Below are 15,474 nucleotides of genomic sequence, written 5' to 3'. Positions count from 1 at the left end.
TAATTTTAATTTAAATTAATTAACACTGCCCAAACACTGCCCTGGGCAAGGTGGGGCACCTCCTTCTCCTCTGCAGTTCCTGTGTCAGGGGCTTGCAGCAAAATCTGCTCCATGGACAGAAAATAAATAAAAACCTAATTGCAGCTGGAGGGGAGCAAGCACAGGAGGAATCCACAACCAGGAGAAAGCCACACGAACACCACAGGCAGTCCTGGACAGAACCTTCCAGCAGGAATTGGGAATGCTTTGTAAGAGCAGAGCCTCCTGTGCTTCCCACCCAACACCTGCCCGGGGAGCAGAGCCCAGCACAGCCCCACAGCAGGGCAGGAGAGGGCACGGCTGGCACCTCTGCTGTGCATTTACACACACTCAGGCTGTGAAAAGCTCTGAATTTTGGGCATTTTCAGGTGGTTTGTTCTCTGCTGATGCCAAGCAGGTGCAGGGGCTCACGTGTGGCTGAAGCTTTGTGGCAGCAACTGCTTGAAAACTCCAACGTTTTGAAAACTCCAGTGTAGTTCTGCAGGAGCTCTCCCTGTCACTCGTTCCCTGGGCTAAAACAAAGTAAAGTTTCTCTCTCCCATGCACAAACTATGGAAAGAAGGAAAAGCAGAGTCCCCTCGTGTTTGCACAAGGAGTAAATGGGGATATTTTCACTATCTGGTCACAAAAAAAAAAAAAAAAAAAAGGAAAAAAGAAAAAAAAAAAAAGGAAAGTTTTACAATCTTTAGGGCTCTCTCATTTTTAAATAATAAAAAAGTATGACAAAATAAAGGAAAGTACTTCATAAAACCTGCAGCTATAAAGTAAAAACTACCTCTGACAAGATTCAGTGAGCCAAGCAGGACAGAAGCCTGCAGAGAAATGAACCCAGACTGAAATGCAACACAGACCTTGGTAAACTCAGCAGCACGACTTCTACAACTCAAGTAACAAACAGACATGATCCCTGAAAGAAAACAAAACCCCCAGAAACTGCCTGGGAACTGCTGCCCAGGCTCCTTCAAACATCTCGTGTGGGGTTTCCAAGCTTGGAGAAATGAAGAAGTGTGGTTCTAAAGGTTATTTAATGGGGGAAACAAACCAAGGAGTTTAAAAATTGTTCTCACCTGGCAGGAATTGCTCAGTGAAACTTCTAAATCTCGTTTACCTCCACGGGTTCTGGGGGAATCCGAAGCTCCCACGTTCCCACACACAGCTGCCACTCCCTGTGCCCAGCCTGCTCCTGCTTTGGGTGGCCACAAAAATGTGATTTGCCAGGGCAGAGGAGAGGGAATGTGAGAGGCACTGCAGGAGCAGCACTGAGAGCAGCTGCAGCGGGAATGGGCTCACGCAGGATCCTCTCCCTGTGCCAGGAGATTCCCTCGGGCAGGAATTGCCTTGGGACATTCCCCAGCACAGGAGGAGGGTCCCAGAGCTGCCCCCTGAGCAGGACAGCCATCCATCCCCTCCTGCTCCACCACCCCTCACCTCCTCTCAGCTACAAACCCAGCATTCGCTCTTTGAACCAAAGCTCTATAAATATATTATTTAGAAAAAAAAAATAATAAAATAAAATAAACCACAAATGCAAACATTTACCAAGAAAGGAAGAAAAAGTTACAGTGAAATGAGGCCTTGTTATTGTCTGAAATCAGGGGACTCCCTGGAGGAGGCCTGTGTGCTCTCAGTCCTGCTCCAAGCTCCTGCCTATGCATCCTCCAGGCTGGCCAGCACTCCCCTGTCCACCAGGTGAGCTTTGAGGGTGTTGAAGATGTGCAGCTGCTGCTCTGGCCTCAGGGTCAGGAACTGCTGGATCAGCTTGCTGGGGTTGGGGCCCCTGGAACACAAAATCAGGCTCAGCAAAGGCTGCAGTTCCACCAGAATGTTCATTGCTGTGCTGTCCATCCCCTGGAGCCTTTGTTTGCTGACAGGGCTTGAATCAGGTATTTCTCTGAGAGAGATTCAAACCCTGTCAGCAAAAAAAAGGTCAAGTATCTGGCAGAAATTCAGGGCAGCAAGAAAAATTTAATACCTGACACAGATTCAAACCTGGGCTGCAAAAAAAGGTGAAATATCTGATAGAGATTCAGGGCAGCAAGAAAAGGTGAAATATCAGAGAGATTCAAACCTGGGCAACAAGAAAAGGTGAAATATCTGATAGAGATTTAGGGCAGCAAGAAAAGGTGAAATATCTGACAGAAATTCAGGGCAGCAAGAAAAGTTTAATATCTGAGAGATTCAAACCTGGGTAGCAATAAAAGGTGAAATACCTGACAGAAATTCAAGCCTGAGTGCATTTTTAAACAGAACCCTGGCCCCTGTGAAGGGAAAGCTGCAGTGGAGGAAGCTCCACGATGGGCACTCACCAACAACCCAAAGAGAAGAGCAGAAAAACCCCTCCAACAAAACCCTGCCAGGTTTTAGTGCTTTAAGCACAGGGCCAGGTAGGTGTGCCTGTATCATAACTGTCTACAAAAACAATGGGTTTCCTAATAAAAATCAAATAACAGAGAGCTGATCAGCCCTCCTGAGCCAAGAATGGCCCTGCTGTTACCTGATGAAGCTGGCAATGTAGACGTTGACAAAGGTGGCCATCAGGTACTGGCAGTCGAAGCGATCCATGATGCCCCCGTGGCCTGGGATGGTGTTGGCAAAGTCCTGCAGGGCACAGGGGTGGCACTGAGCCCTTCCCAGCACCTGTGCTGCCCTGCTGCCCCCACACACCTCGCTCAGCCCTGCCCCACACCACGGAAATCTGGTTTCATGTCTCCCTGCTTCTGGAAGTTTCTCCTTTGTGGAGCTCAGCTCAAAGGTCAGGGAAGGCAAATGTTTAAAATGTTTATCTGCTGCCACCCTGCCCTGCCTTTCAAGGCATCCTAACTGAGCACAGGCTGTTTGGATGTGAAACCGGCCTGCAAGACACCAAGGGAAACCTCAGATTGCAGAATTTCCTGCCTGGGTCTTCCTTCCCCCACCTGCACCACAGCAGGGTTTGGAATACCACAGTTACAACCTTGAGGTCTCTTCCCTTTTGGTCAAAACACCAAATCCTGCTCCAGCATTTTATCTGTGTCTGAGAAAACCTCCCTTCCCTGGAGCTCTGGGAGTGCCTGGAGGGACAGCGCCCACTTTGTGTCACCTCCCCAAAACTTCCGTGATCTCCCCAAAACCTCCAGGACCTCCTCAAAAATTCCATCACCTCCCCAAAACCTTCATGACCTCTCCAAAACTTCCAGGACCTGCCCAAAACCTCCATCCTCTTCCCCAAACCCCCGTGCTCACCTTGATTTTGAAGGCCCTCTTGAAGCCGCTGGCGAAGAAGCCGCCGAAGGGCCCGATGAGGGAGGCGAAGGTGGAGAGGGCGATGCTGTGGATCTGGAAGGGGTACATCCTCACGGTCCTCTGCAAACAAACACACACACAGGGCACCTTCAGGGCCTGCCCTGCACCTTCAGAGCCTGCCCTGCTCCCTGCCCTCCTACCTGCCCCCAGGCTGGAGCTCAGGGGGCTTTCAGGTGGGCTCATGTGCCAGCAGATCTGGGATCTCTGGAACTGGGTTCACGTCCCAGCAGATCTGGGATCATTCCTTTGGGATCTCTGGAATGGATTCACGTCCCAGCAGGTCTGGGATCATTCCTCTGGGATCTCTCAAACTGGGCTCATGTCCCAGCAGGTCTGGGATCATTCCTTTGGGATCTCTGGAGCTGGGTTCATGTCACACCAGATCTGGGATCATTCCTTTGGGATCTCTGGAATGGATTCACGTCCCAGCAGATCTGGGATCATTCCTTTGGGATCTCTGGCACTGGGCTCACATCCCAGCAGGTCTGGGATCATTCCTCTGGGATCTCTGGCACTGGGCTCACATCCCAGCAGGTCTGGGATCATTCCTCTGCGATCTCCAAACACTGCCCTCCCCCTTAGCTGTGACCCCCCAGAGCACAGCCCTGCCCCTCCCCGGTGCTGCCACCCCCGAAGCAGGGGCACAGGGACCCTACCCAGCCCAGCACGGAGTGCAGCAGCACGGGGACGTTGTACTCCTGCAGCTGGAACAGCTCCGAGGGCTCGCAGTCCACGGTGAAGCTGTTGGTGTCGTTGTTGAACTCCACGGGGCACGTGAAGCAGCGGTACCCCGACATCACGTAGGACAGCTCCAGGGAGAGAGGGAAAAAGCAGAATTTGTCAGGGGAAAGGCTGTGCTATAGTCTGGGTGAGGTGCTGGGGCACAGGTTGGACTGGATGGTCTCAGAGGTCTCTTCCAGTCTCATCATTCTGTGATAATAATGAAAACTCTGACTCTTTCCAGAGCCTCCACACAGCCTGGCCATAATTGGCCAATAAATCAAAATCATTCACATGAAACCAATGAAACAATCTCCAACACATCCCAAAGCAGCAAACACAGGAGAAGCAAAGAGATTAAATTGTTTTCCTTTTTCTCTGAGGCTTCTCAGCTTCCCAGGAGAGAAATCCCGGGCAAAGGGATTTTTTCCAGAAAATGTGACTGCCACACACTCTCCCAGGTTCATTAAGGAGATTAATTGTGATAATCACATATCCTCTGAACAGAGATATGTCTCGGGAAGCTCTGAGAAAGTTCAGAGATTCAAACGCTGTCAGCAAGAAAAATTTAATACCTGACAGAGATTCAAACCCTGTCAGTCAGACAAATTTAATATCTGACAGAAATTCAAACCCTGTCAGCAAGGAAGTTTAATGTCTGAGAGAGATTCAAAGCTGGGCAGCAAGGAAAGGTGAAGTATCTGAGAGATTCAAACCCTGTTAGCCAGAAAAATTTAATATCTGACAGAAATTCAGGGCAGCAAGAAAGGGTGAAACACCTGACAGAGATTCAAGCCTGAGAACATTTTTTAACAGAACACCCTAAGAAGGGAAAATAGGACCCTAAAAAAGAAAAGCTGCAGTGGAGGAAGCTCCACCATGGACACTCACCAGCAACCCAAAGAGAACAGTGGAAAAAAATCCTCCAATAAAACCCTCCCAGGTCTTCTTTGGGGAGAGCTGCCAGAGAGAGAGCAGAGAAATCAAAATTCTTGTAAGAAAAACAATTTACACCTATAAAAATAACAAGTCTATTCCATGAAAATCAGTAGAGAAAAAATGTAAACTGTCTAGAAAAAAAAACTAATAAACATATACAGCAACCATTGTCATTATATATTATTATATATATGACACAGTCACTAACCATTATTATTTACCAATCAATTTGGCGATTTTTTAATGAGAAAAAGTCCAAATAATTTCCATAAATTAGGAAAAAAATCTCATTACACTAAGTTTCAATCATTTACTAACCTGATAAATTCAAACACAGTGCCTTCTAACACCATATAAAAAGAAGCTGTGTACAATAAAAATTCAACTATGCTAGAAAAACAAGGGTTGTGTCCATCTCTACAACAACAGCTGGACTCGATCATCTTCCCACCTCAGTGGTTTGATGATTTAATTTCATAAAATAAAACAAAATTAAATTAATTGAATTGGATTGAATTGGATTGAATTTAAATTCAATTCAATTCAATTAAAGTAAATAAAATTCAATTAAATAAATTTAATTGAACTTTATTGAATTGAATTAAATCAAATTACATTAATTTCATTGAATTTCATTGAATGCTATTCAATTGAATTTAAATTAAATTAAGTAAAATTCGATAAAAATCAATAAAATTAAATTAAATTAAATTAAATTTCAGCCTCAAGGAGCGGGATGCAGATTTAATTTGGAGACTTGCTTCAGCCCCAGAGGAGGCCCCAAAGCAGAGCTGGGGGAGCTCAAATCCCCATTCTTGCCCCCAAATGCCCATTTCTGCCCCCAAATGCCCATTTCTGCCCCAAACCCAAACCTTGATGAGCGGCGTGCGGCCGAAGAAGAAGCCAAACATGTAGGCCATGATGTCATTGCAGATCACACAGGAGATGGGCACGATGAACCTGAGGCACAGCAGGGTTTGCACGTTATTCTTAGTATTTAATGAAAACCAATTCCAATTAAACTATTTAAAATAAATGTTAAATTAAAATATTTATTCTGTATTTTCAATTAAGTACTGATTGAAGTTCTAGAATGGAGATGACACTGCTGAGGGATTGAACCAGGAAGAAGTCTTGACAAGTTCTAAAATATAGTTTTGCAAAAAGATTAAGTGTTGTAGAAAATTAGAACTGTGAAAGATGCATTGTGATAAGAATACGTAGAGTAAAAATATAAGTGATTAGTGTTAGAGTAGTGGTACTGTTTAATAAAAGTTAATTGTTTAAAGAATTGTATTGGTTAAAAAATAGATTAAATTTATTAGTGACAGAGTAAAAATATTTATTTAACTCAATAATCAATCTATTAATAAATTATTATTAAATAAATTAATTAAAACAATAAAAATTAATAATAATAATAATAATAATAATAATAATAATAATAATAATAATAATAATAATAATAATAATAATAATAATAGTATACAGAGGAATTCTATGAAAACCCAGCTTTTTTCAGGCTGCACAACCCAAAGCAGGGCAAACTCACCAGATCATTCCTTCAAACAGGTTGTGGATGATGAGGTGGGACTGGGTGACCACGATCAGCAACGTCACGTGGGTCCAGCCAAACTGCAAGAGAGGACAGCACCCTCACAGAGCTCATTAATCCATTAATTATCTGTTTATTAATTAGCCAGGGAAGCAGGATGAGCTCTCTGGTGCTGAGTTATTCCAGCCTGGGACCCCTCAGGAACATCTCAGTGCTGGAGGAAGATCTGAGGAGACAGGCTGGGTTTGACTGAACCACTGAAGCCCAAATTCAGCCTCACCAAACCCCAAATTCAACCTCACCAAACCAAGAATTTAACCCCACCAGACCCTGAATTTAACCTCACCAAAACATTAATTTTAACCCCACCAGGCCCTGAATTTTAACCTCACTAAAACCTGAATTTTAACCCCACCAGACCCTGAATTTTAAGCTCACTAAAACATGAATTTTAACCCCAGCAGCCCCTGAATGTTAACCCCAGCAGCCCCAGGGCTGGGAGCTCACCATGTAGAACTGCAGGCGGTAGTGCTTCTTCACCAGGCTCAGCACAAACATGCAGAACCCTGCAGAGAGACAGGGGCACAGTGAGAGCTGCAGGTGCTGCTCAGCCAGAACCCAAATCCCTGCTGGGCAGCACCTCTGCCCTGCAGGACCCTGCACTGGGCCCCACACTGCACAGCTGCTGGGGAACAAAATAATACTTCACTATAGTTCATTATTATAGATTTCATTATGCTGGTTTTTCATTAAAATGTATGTGTAAGTAAATATCATTTTATATTCAAATAAATTAATAAGTATACATTATAAATATTTATACAGTATATATATTATATATTTAAAAATAAAATATATATTTAAATAAAATATCGGTTTATATTTAAATGAGTATATACGTATATATTACATATACTTATATATAAAATTATATTTTAAAATAGAAAAAGATATATTTAAATAAAATATTTTATATTTGAATAAAAATCAAAATGTAAATATACCTATATATTTTATTATATTTTTAATATAAAAAATAAAATATATATTTAATATTTAAATAAAAATAAAAAATCAAACTACAAATTTATATTATATCTAAATATATGATATATAAATATATATTATATAGAAATATATATTATATATTGTATACAAATATGTATTAATATATTTATATATTATATAAATATAATATATTAATATATTAATAATATATATTAATACGTATTATATTTTTAAATGTTATACATATCTTTAAATAAATTATTATTTCTATTTAAATAAAAAAACAGCTATAAATATAATAAATATATAAAGAAGATATGAAAATTTTGGGGGTTTCTCCTCATTGTAAAGACTTCCCACTACTACAGAAAGATTTGTAACTTGCAGCATCCCCGGGGAGCAGAGGAGATTTCCTGCACTGTGGGCAGATTTCCCGTGCCCAGGTGTGCCCAGGTGTGCCCACCTGTGAGGTAGAGGGCGAAGGAGATGAAGCGATGGTATTTGCTGAGGATCCTCAGCGGCTCCTCCCTCTGCACCAGCGTGAAGAAATAATCAGTGACCGTCTCCCCGTAGAAGAAATAATTCACACACAGCAGGAAATACCTGGAGAGGGGAAAAAAATTAATTTACACACAGCAAAAAGTACCTGGGCAGGGGGAGTAATAATTCACACACAGCTGCAAGTGCCTGGCCAGCTGAGAGCCCAGGTGTGTGCCCAGGTGGGTGCCCAGGTGGGTGCGTGCCCTCACTCACCAGCTGAGCGTCCTGAACCAGGGCAGGTCGTAGGAGTGGTACACGTTGTAGCCGATGGTGATGATCTCGTGGAAGCATTTGATCTGCACACACATCACCTGCACAGCAAGGACAGCGGGCATGGAACCCCTGGGCAACACCTCTGCCCTCCAGGAGACAGAACAGAGCCCCTGGCACCTCACAGCCCCAGCTCCTCAGGCACCTCCCAGGCCCACCTGGGAGACTCTGGGTGAAGTTTCTCCCTCCCAGTCCCACCTGGAAAGCTCAGGATGTTATTTTTCCCTCCCAAGGGAAACTCAGGATGGCATTTTTCCCTCCCAGTCCCATGGCAGAGGAACCCAGGATCTCTGGACATGAGGCTGGAGCTCCCCACAAGCCCCCCCTGCTGCAGGGAAGGCCAGGACTCCCCCCTGGAGCACTCACTATTGTCATCAGCACCATGGGGCCCAGGTAGATGATGATGAAGAAGAAGGTGATCATGGCCAGCGTGAGGATCCCTCTCACCCACCAGTTCTTCCATCTGGGCCAGAGAGAAGGAAAACATCAGAGAAAGGCAAGGCAGGGCAAAGCAGCCCAGCAAACTCTGCTCTCTGTGCGCACAGGAAGCAAAGCCAGCCCTGCAAACCCCAAGTTTCCTCTCAGGGGTGCACAGAGACCTCGATGTGCTGATAAAGGCCAGGCTGCAGCAGCTGCAGCTCAGCCTCGGTGGGTGCAGAGCTGAGCACCCCCAGGGCACTGAGGTGGGCCAGGGCAGCCCCTGCTCCTGCCCTGCAGCTTCCCCGGCCCCTGGAGCAGCTGCAGGATGAATTCCCATGGAATGGGGACCATTCCCCCTCCCCACACTGCTCTGCACGAGGAGATGGCCCCTGGCTGTGGAACCCCCAGTGCTTCCTGCTGGGAAACCTCAGGGAGGATGGAGAGGGCAGTGATGGACAGGAGGGATGGACTGGATGGACAGAGCCCTGCTCAGGGAGTGATGGACAGGATGGATGGACAGGATGGACAGGGATGGATGGACAGAGCCCTGCTCAGGGAGTGATGGACAGGATGGATGGACTGGATGGACAGAGCCCTGCTCAGGGAGTGATGGACAGGATGGATGGACAGGATGGACAGGGATGGATGGACAGAGCCCTGCTCAGGGAGTGATGGACAGGATGGATGGACAAGATGGATGGACAGGGATGGATGGACAGGGATCTATTCAGGCAGTGATGGACAGGAGGGATGGACAGGATTGATGGACTGGATGGACAGGGATGGATGGACAGGGATGGATTCAGGCAGTGATGGACAGGAGGGATAGACAGGAGGGACAGAGATGGACAGGGCTGGATGGACAGGGCTCTATTCAGGCAATGATGGACAGGAGGGATGGACAGGATGGATGGACAGGATGGACAGGGATGGATGGACAGGGACGGATGGACAGGAGGGATGGACAGGGATGGATTCAGGCAGTGATGGACAGGATTGATGGATAGGGATGGATGGACAGGGATGGATGGACAGGGCTCTATTCAGGCAGTGATGGACAGTGATGGATGGACAGTGATGGATGGACAGTGATGGATGGACAGGGCCCACCCAGGGAGTGCTTTTACCTCGAGGACAGGTTGGACAGGGCCCTGTTCAGCACCTCTGGGGTGTCATCTGAGGTGGGCACAGGCGAGGACCCCCCGAACTCGGACTTGCTCTCGCTGTCTGACGCTGTCTCTCCATCCAGCCTGTTCTCAGACTCTGACTCCTGCAGCACAGAGAGAGCCAAGCACCTTCAGCAGCCACCCTGGGCTGCCTCACACTCACCAGGGAGGAGAAGGAAACATCCTCCTGACCCCTACCCAGGGTAACACATGAGAAACATCCTGAGGTGGCACCCAGGAGGGCTCTGCTGGCCCCTCAGCCTCAGAGCAGGCACAGAACAGGCCCTGCACAGCCACAGGTGCCCCCAGGTTCATTCATGACCATCTCCAAGTGCTCCAGAACTTGTTAGCAGCAATTCTGCCAAGGTCCCAGTCCCCAGGCAGGTCTCAGGGAATGCAGCACTGCCCAAATTAGCAGGACAAAGGTCTCCAAGTGGGCAGGCTCCAGGCTTGTAGACAGGCTTGGGAAGTGCTGGCTGCTTGAGGACACTAAAAATAGCCCTGAGCTGATCCCCAGGCAGCTGAGGAGGAAGAGGGTGGCTTATCACCCTTATCAGCCCGGCCCAGGCATCCCCAGGTGCTGCACAGGGACAGCAGGTTTGGCCTCTTGTGTCCTTTGCACTGCACCTCACTTCCTCCCAGACCGCTTTCCTGTAGTCACTACATCTCCAGATTTTCTAGGGGTTTTTTTTTGTTTTTTAATTGCGTTTCATTTGATCACATCTCCTTTCCAGAGCCTGTCTTTCCTGTTCCACAAGATCCCGAAAGGAAAACGCCCTGCACACAGCCAGGCCTGTGCCTGGGGCTGAACAAGCCCAGCTGGGGCAGCTTGGCCAGGGCTGGGAGGGCATTTAGGGCAGCCCTGGCCCTCCCAGGGCCACTTTTCCCTCTGGGCCAGCCCGGAGCTGCACGTCTGCCCTGCCTTCAGCTCCATCCTGCTCCTGAGGGAAGGGAAGGAAGGAAAAGCCGCGCCCTGGGGAGCACCCAGCAAGGCAAACTCCCCGAGAAGTGGCTCTGGCAGCAGGGAAAGCACAGGGGGAGCTGAGCTGACAAACGCTGCAAACAATGAGGCTGCAGGGGATGAAGGCTCGTTGTGTGCAGGGCTCCTAAACAACCCAGCGTGCTGGCTGCAAGCAGAAAAAGGTCATTATTCCCCCTGGGATAATTGATAAATTAATTTGATTTATTAAATTAATAATAATAATAATAATAATAATAATAATAATAATAATAATAATAATAATAATAATAATAATAATAATAATAATAATTATTATTATTATTATTATTATTATAATAATTATAATAATTATAATAATAATTATTATTATTATTGTTGTTGTTATTATTGTTATTGTTATTATATGTAATATATAATATATTGCCACTGCAGCCACTGACACGTCTTATTATATATTACATATTATATATTATATGCTATATAATAATATATATTTACAATATGTTATAAATATATAACATATATAATATATATGTTATATATTATATAATAATTATATATAATATATTATGTATTATATAATATACATTGTATATTAATTATATATATTAATTATATGTTATATATGATATATTATATGTTATATAATAATATATATTTATAATATGTTATAAATATATTATATATATGCTATATATTATATAATAATTATATATTATATATTATATATTACATATTACATAATATACATTGTATATTAATTATATATTATATATTAATTATATGTTGTTATATATGTTATATAATAATATATATTTATAATATGTAATAAATATATAATATATATGTTATATATTATATAATAATTACATATTATATGTTATATATTATTATTATAATAATAATGTCAGTGGCTGCAGGCCAAGCTCTGCAATCAGACAGGCACAGGGAGGCTCTGTCAGGTGGAGGCAGCTGAAAATACCTGGGGGATGTCAGGGGTGATTGCCAGGGACGAGCAGAGCTGCAGGACATTGGGGAAAGGAATGCAGGAACAGAATCAGAATTTATCCCAATTCCCTGATTTCTGCACAAGGCACCATGAGGAGAAAGAGCACAAGCCCAAATCTCTGCTAGGGCTGGGAAAAATCCAGGTTCCTGCTCACTTTTCCTTTTTCCTATCCATGAAACCCAGAGCTCTGAGCAAGCAGATATTTGTCAGCACGTATTTCACCATCCCGAAGGAAAGGCACACAGAAAACTGAGCTTGAGCTCTCTTTAAACATCTCCCCTCCCTCCAGAGGGTGGGGAGACATCTCTGCTCGCACTGAGATGGTTTTTGTCACACAAACATCCAGCCATGATCTCACTGCCATGGAAACGAGCCTGCCAAAAATCCTCAGCACAGATCCCAGCCAGAAATCCTCAGCACAGATCCCAGCTCAGATCCAGCCAAAAATCCTCAGCACAGATCCCAGCTCAGATCCCAGCTCAGATCCAGCCAAAAATCCTCAGCACAGATCCCAGCCAGAAATCCTCAGCACAGATCCCAGCTCAGCACCCAGGCCTGGCACATGGAATCAGCCCCAGAAATGCCATTTTTTTAGGTGCTCTCCTTAGAGCCAGGCACTGTTTGATTCAGACTCCCTGCCCGGTTTTAACAAAAAGCTGTGACAGAAGATGTTACAAAATAAATAAATGCTGGAAAGGCAAACGGAGCTGCTTTTTCAGGCAGCAGAGCTGGCAGCTGGAACAGGAGGGACACAGGATTGTCCTCTGACCTTTAGGGACACAGGATTGTCCTCTGTGACCTTTAGGGACACAGGATTGTCCTCTGTGACCTTTAGGGACACAGGATTGTCCTCTGTGACCTTTAGGGACACAGGATTGTCTCTGACCTTTAGGGACACAGGATTGTCTCTGACCTTTAGGGACACAGGATTGTCTCTGACCTTTAGGGACACAGGATTGTCCTCTGACCTTCTTTAGGGACAGCTAAAGCCAATCCCAGCTTGGCCCAGCCCATTTGTTGTGCACCAGCCCTGCCAATCCTCCAACTCCCAAAAAAAAAAATGGAATGTAAAACAAAAAGAATGGAATATAAAACTCCCTGAAGTTTTTCTGCTGCACAGCAAACTCCAGCTGGGACGGACACAGCTCAAGGTCTCACCTGTGCACATCTGGAGCCGCCTCAGAGCTCCAGGGAGGGAGGCAGAGCCCCCAGAGCCACCCCAGGGTGACAACTGCCAGCACTCCTGTCCCAGAGCACAGCAGCACCACGAAGTTCCCTCAAACCTGCCCGTGCAGCCTCCAGCAGGTGCTTAACCGGCATTAAAATCGCATTAAAACTGGATTTAAATCGCATTAAAATTGCACTAAAATTGCATTAAAATTGCAGGAGTGCCCTGCCTGATGCTTTCGTGCTGCTCAGAGCTGCACCCTCCGTGCACTAATGGAGCAAACATCCATTTGCTGCTGCTGGGGGCTGATGGATCCGTCCCAAACCAAGCGCATCAAGGGCAGAGCTGCTCCTCCCTGCCAGCCTGCACACGCTGTTTACAAAGTTCTGTCCCCTCCTCTCGGGGAGGGGCAGCAGCAGAGGTGACAAAGGTGACAAATGACTCACGGAGCAACCCCGGGCACGCAGGGCTGGATGGAGGGATGGCACAGGGACACGGAGCCAGGGCTGCTGCCCGTGCCTCTCCTGCCTGAAAATGAAACTTTTCCCTTTGCAGGAAGGCAATGACAGCCCTCCTTAAACCAGAAAATTCCCTGGGGGGGGGGCTTGGGAGGTGCCAAACCCTTCCCCGAGGGATCCTGAGGGGTTTGGGACCCCCAGCTCCTTCCCTGGGGATGATTTAGGGGGTCCCAAACCCTTCCCTAAGGGGAGCTTTGGAACCCCCCCATCATTCCTTGGGATAACTGAGGGTTCCTTAGGAATGACTGAGGAGGTTCCAAACCCTTTCCTAAGGTTTCCTAAGGTTTGAAACCCCCCCCTGTCATTCCCTGGGGATGATTTGTGACATCCCAAACTCTCCCCTAAGGTTTCCTAAGGTTTGAAACCCGCCCTGTCATTCCCTGGGGATGATTTGTGACATCCCAAACCCTTCCCCAAGGCAGGTTTGGAACACCCCTGACATTTCTTAGGGACGATTTAGAAGGAACCAAACCCTTCCCTAAGGGCAGGTTTAGAACCTCCCTGTCATTCCCTGGGGACGATTTAGGACATCCCAAACCCTTCCCTAAAGGCAGGTTTGGAACTCCCCTGTCATTCCCTAGGGATGATTTAGGGGGTCCTAAGCAGGTTTTCAATCCCCCATCACTCCCTGGAGATTATTTAGGGGGTCCCAAGGCAGGTTTGGATCCCCCGTTATTCCCCGAGGATGATTCAGGGCAGGTTTTTAACCCTCCTGCCATTCCCTAGGGATGGTTTAGGGGGTCCCAGGGCAGGTTTTTACCCCCTGTTACGCCCCAGGGATGATCCAGGGCAGGTTTTTAACCCCTATTACTCCCCAGGGATGATTCAGAGCAGGTTTTCACCCTCCCTGCCATTCCCTAGGGATGATTTCGGGGTCCCAGAGCAGGTTTTCACCCCCCTGCCATTCCCTAGGGATGATTTCGGGGTCCCAGAGCAGGCTTTCACCCCCCCTGCCATTCCCTAGGGATGATTTAGGGGTCCCAGAGCAGGTTTTTATCCCCCCTGCCATTCCCTAGGGATGATTTAGGGGTCCCAGAGCAGGTTTTTATCCCCCCTGCCATTCCCTAGGGATGATTTAGGGGTCCCAGGGCAGGTTTTTATCCCCCCTGCCATTCCCTAGGGATGGTTTAGGGGTCCCAGGGCAGGTTTTTACCCCCCCTGCCATTCCCTAGGGATGATTTAGGGGTCCCAGAGCAGGTTTTTACCCCCCCTGCCATTCCCTAGGGATGATTTAGGGGTCCCAGAGCAGGTTTTTATCCCCCCTGCCATTCCCTAGGGATGATTTAGGGGTCCCAGAGCAGGTTTTTATCCCCCCTGCCATCCCCCAGGGATGATCCAGGGCAGGTTTTTAACCCCTATTACTCCCCAGAGATGATTCAGAGCAGGTTTTTATCCCCCCTGCCATTCCCTAGGGATGATTTAGGGGTCCCAGAGCAGGTTTTTATCCCTCCGCTCCTGCCCCGGGCCCGGCCCGCCATCCCCGCGCCCTGCCCAAACCCGCTCCCCGCCCAGCCCCGCTCACTCCTCCTCGCGGCCCCGGGGGCGGGCTCTGCTCCCCGGACCGAACACTCCGAGCCCGGGCCGAGCTCCCGGAGCGCGGGGCCCTCGCAGCGGCCTCACCGCGGGCCGCCGGGACCCCGCAGTGCGCAGGGCGTGCGGGCCCCGCTCCCCCCGGTGCTCCCCGGTTCTCCCGGTGCCCCCCGCGCCCCGAGGCCCCCCGGGGCCGCTCCCTACCTTGTCCTGGGGGTCTCGGGCCCCGCCGGGGCCGCGCCCGGGCCGCAGCCGCGCCTCGCTCATGCCGGACCCGCCGCGCCGCGCCGCCGCCGCCGCCAGGGGGCGACACCGCACCGGCAAAACCACCGCCCACCAATAGGCCGGG

General features: G+C 47.4%; 1 protein-coding gene across 1 annotated transcript; it reads right to left on the bottom strand.

Moving 5' to 3' along the window:
- Positions 1-495: 495 nt before the first annotated feature.
- Positions 496-15,402, bottom strand: CDS2 (CDP-diacylglycerol synthase 2). The gene is made up of 13 exons (XM_058042526.1): positions 15,330-15,402; positions 9,901-10,043; positions 8,720-8,816; positions 8,297-8,394; positions 8,007-8,146; positions 7,043-7,101; positions 6,533-6,615; positions 5,853-5,940; positions 4,933-5,001; positions 3,978-4,130; positions 3,262-3,381; positions 2,534-2,637; positions 496-1,816 (listed from the first exon to the last, which is right to left on the bottom strand). The coding sequence occupies exons 1-13, from the start codon at positions 15,390-15,392 to the stop codon at positions 1,687-1,689; spliced, it is 1,347 nt and encodes a 448-aa protein (XP_057898509.1). The 5' UTR covers positions 15,393-15,402; the 3' UTR covers positions 496-1,686.
- Positions 15,403-15,474: the final 72 nt, after the last annotated feature.

This window comes from Melospiza georgiana, chromosome 31, assembly GCF_028018845.1.
Source record: "Melospiza georgiana isolate bMelGeo1 chromosome 31, bMelGeo1.pri, whole genome shotgun sequence".
NCBI lineage: Eukaryota > Metazoa > Chordata > Aves > Passeriformes > Passerellidae > Melospiza > Melospiza georgiana.
This window is presented reverse-complemented; position numbering and strand designations above follow the sequence as displayed.

Excerpts from the sequence above, each read along its gene's own strand:
- CDS2 (XM_058042526.1), bottom strand. The coding sequence starts at position 15,392 with ATGAGCGAGGCGCGGCTGCGGCCCGGGCGCGGCCCCGGCGGGGCCCGA. Across the intron at positions 10,044-15,329 it reads CCCGAGACCCCCAGGACAAG|GAGTCAGAGTCTGAGAACAG; the intron begins GTAGGGAGCGGC and ends TCTGTGCTGCAG. Across the intron at positions 4,131-4,932 it reads CTGTTCTCTTTGGGTTGCTG|CTGTCCTACGTGATGTCGGG; the intron begins GTGAGTGTCCAT and ends CTCTCCCTGGAG.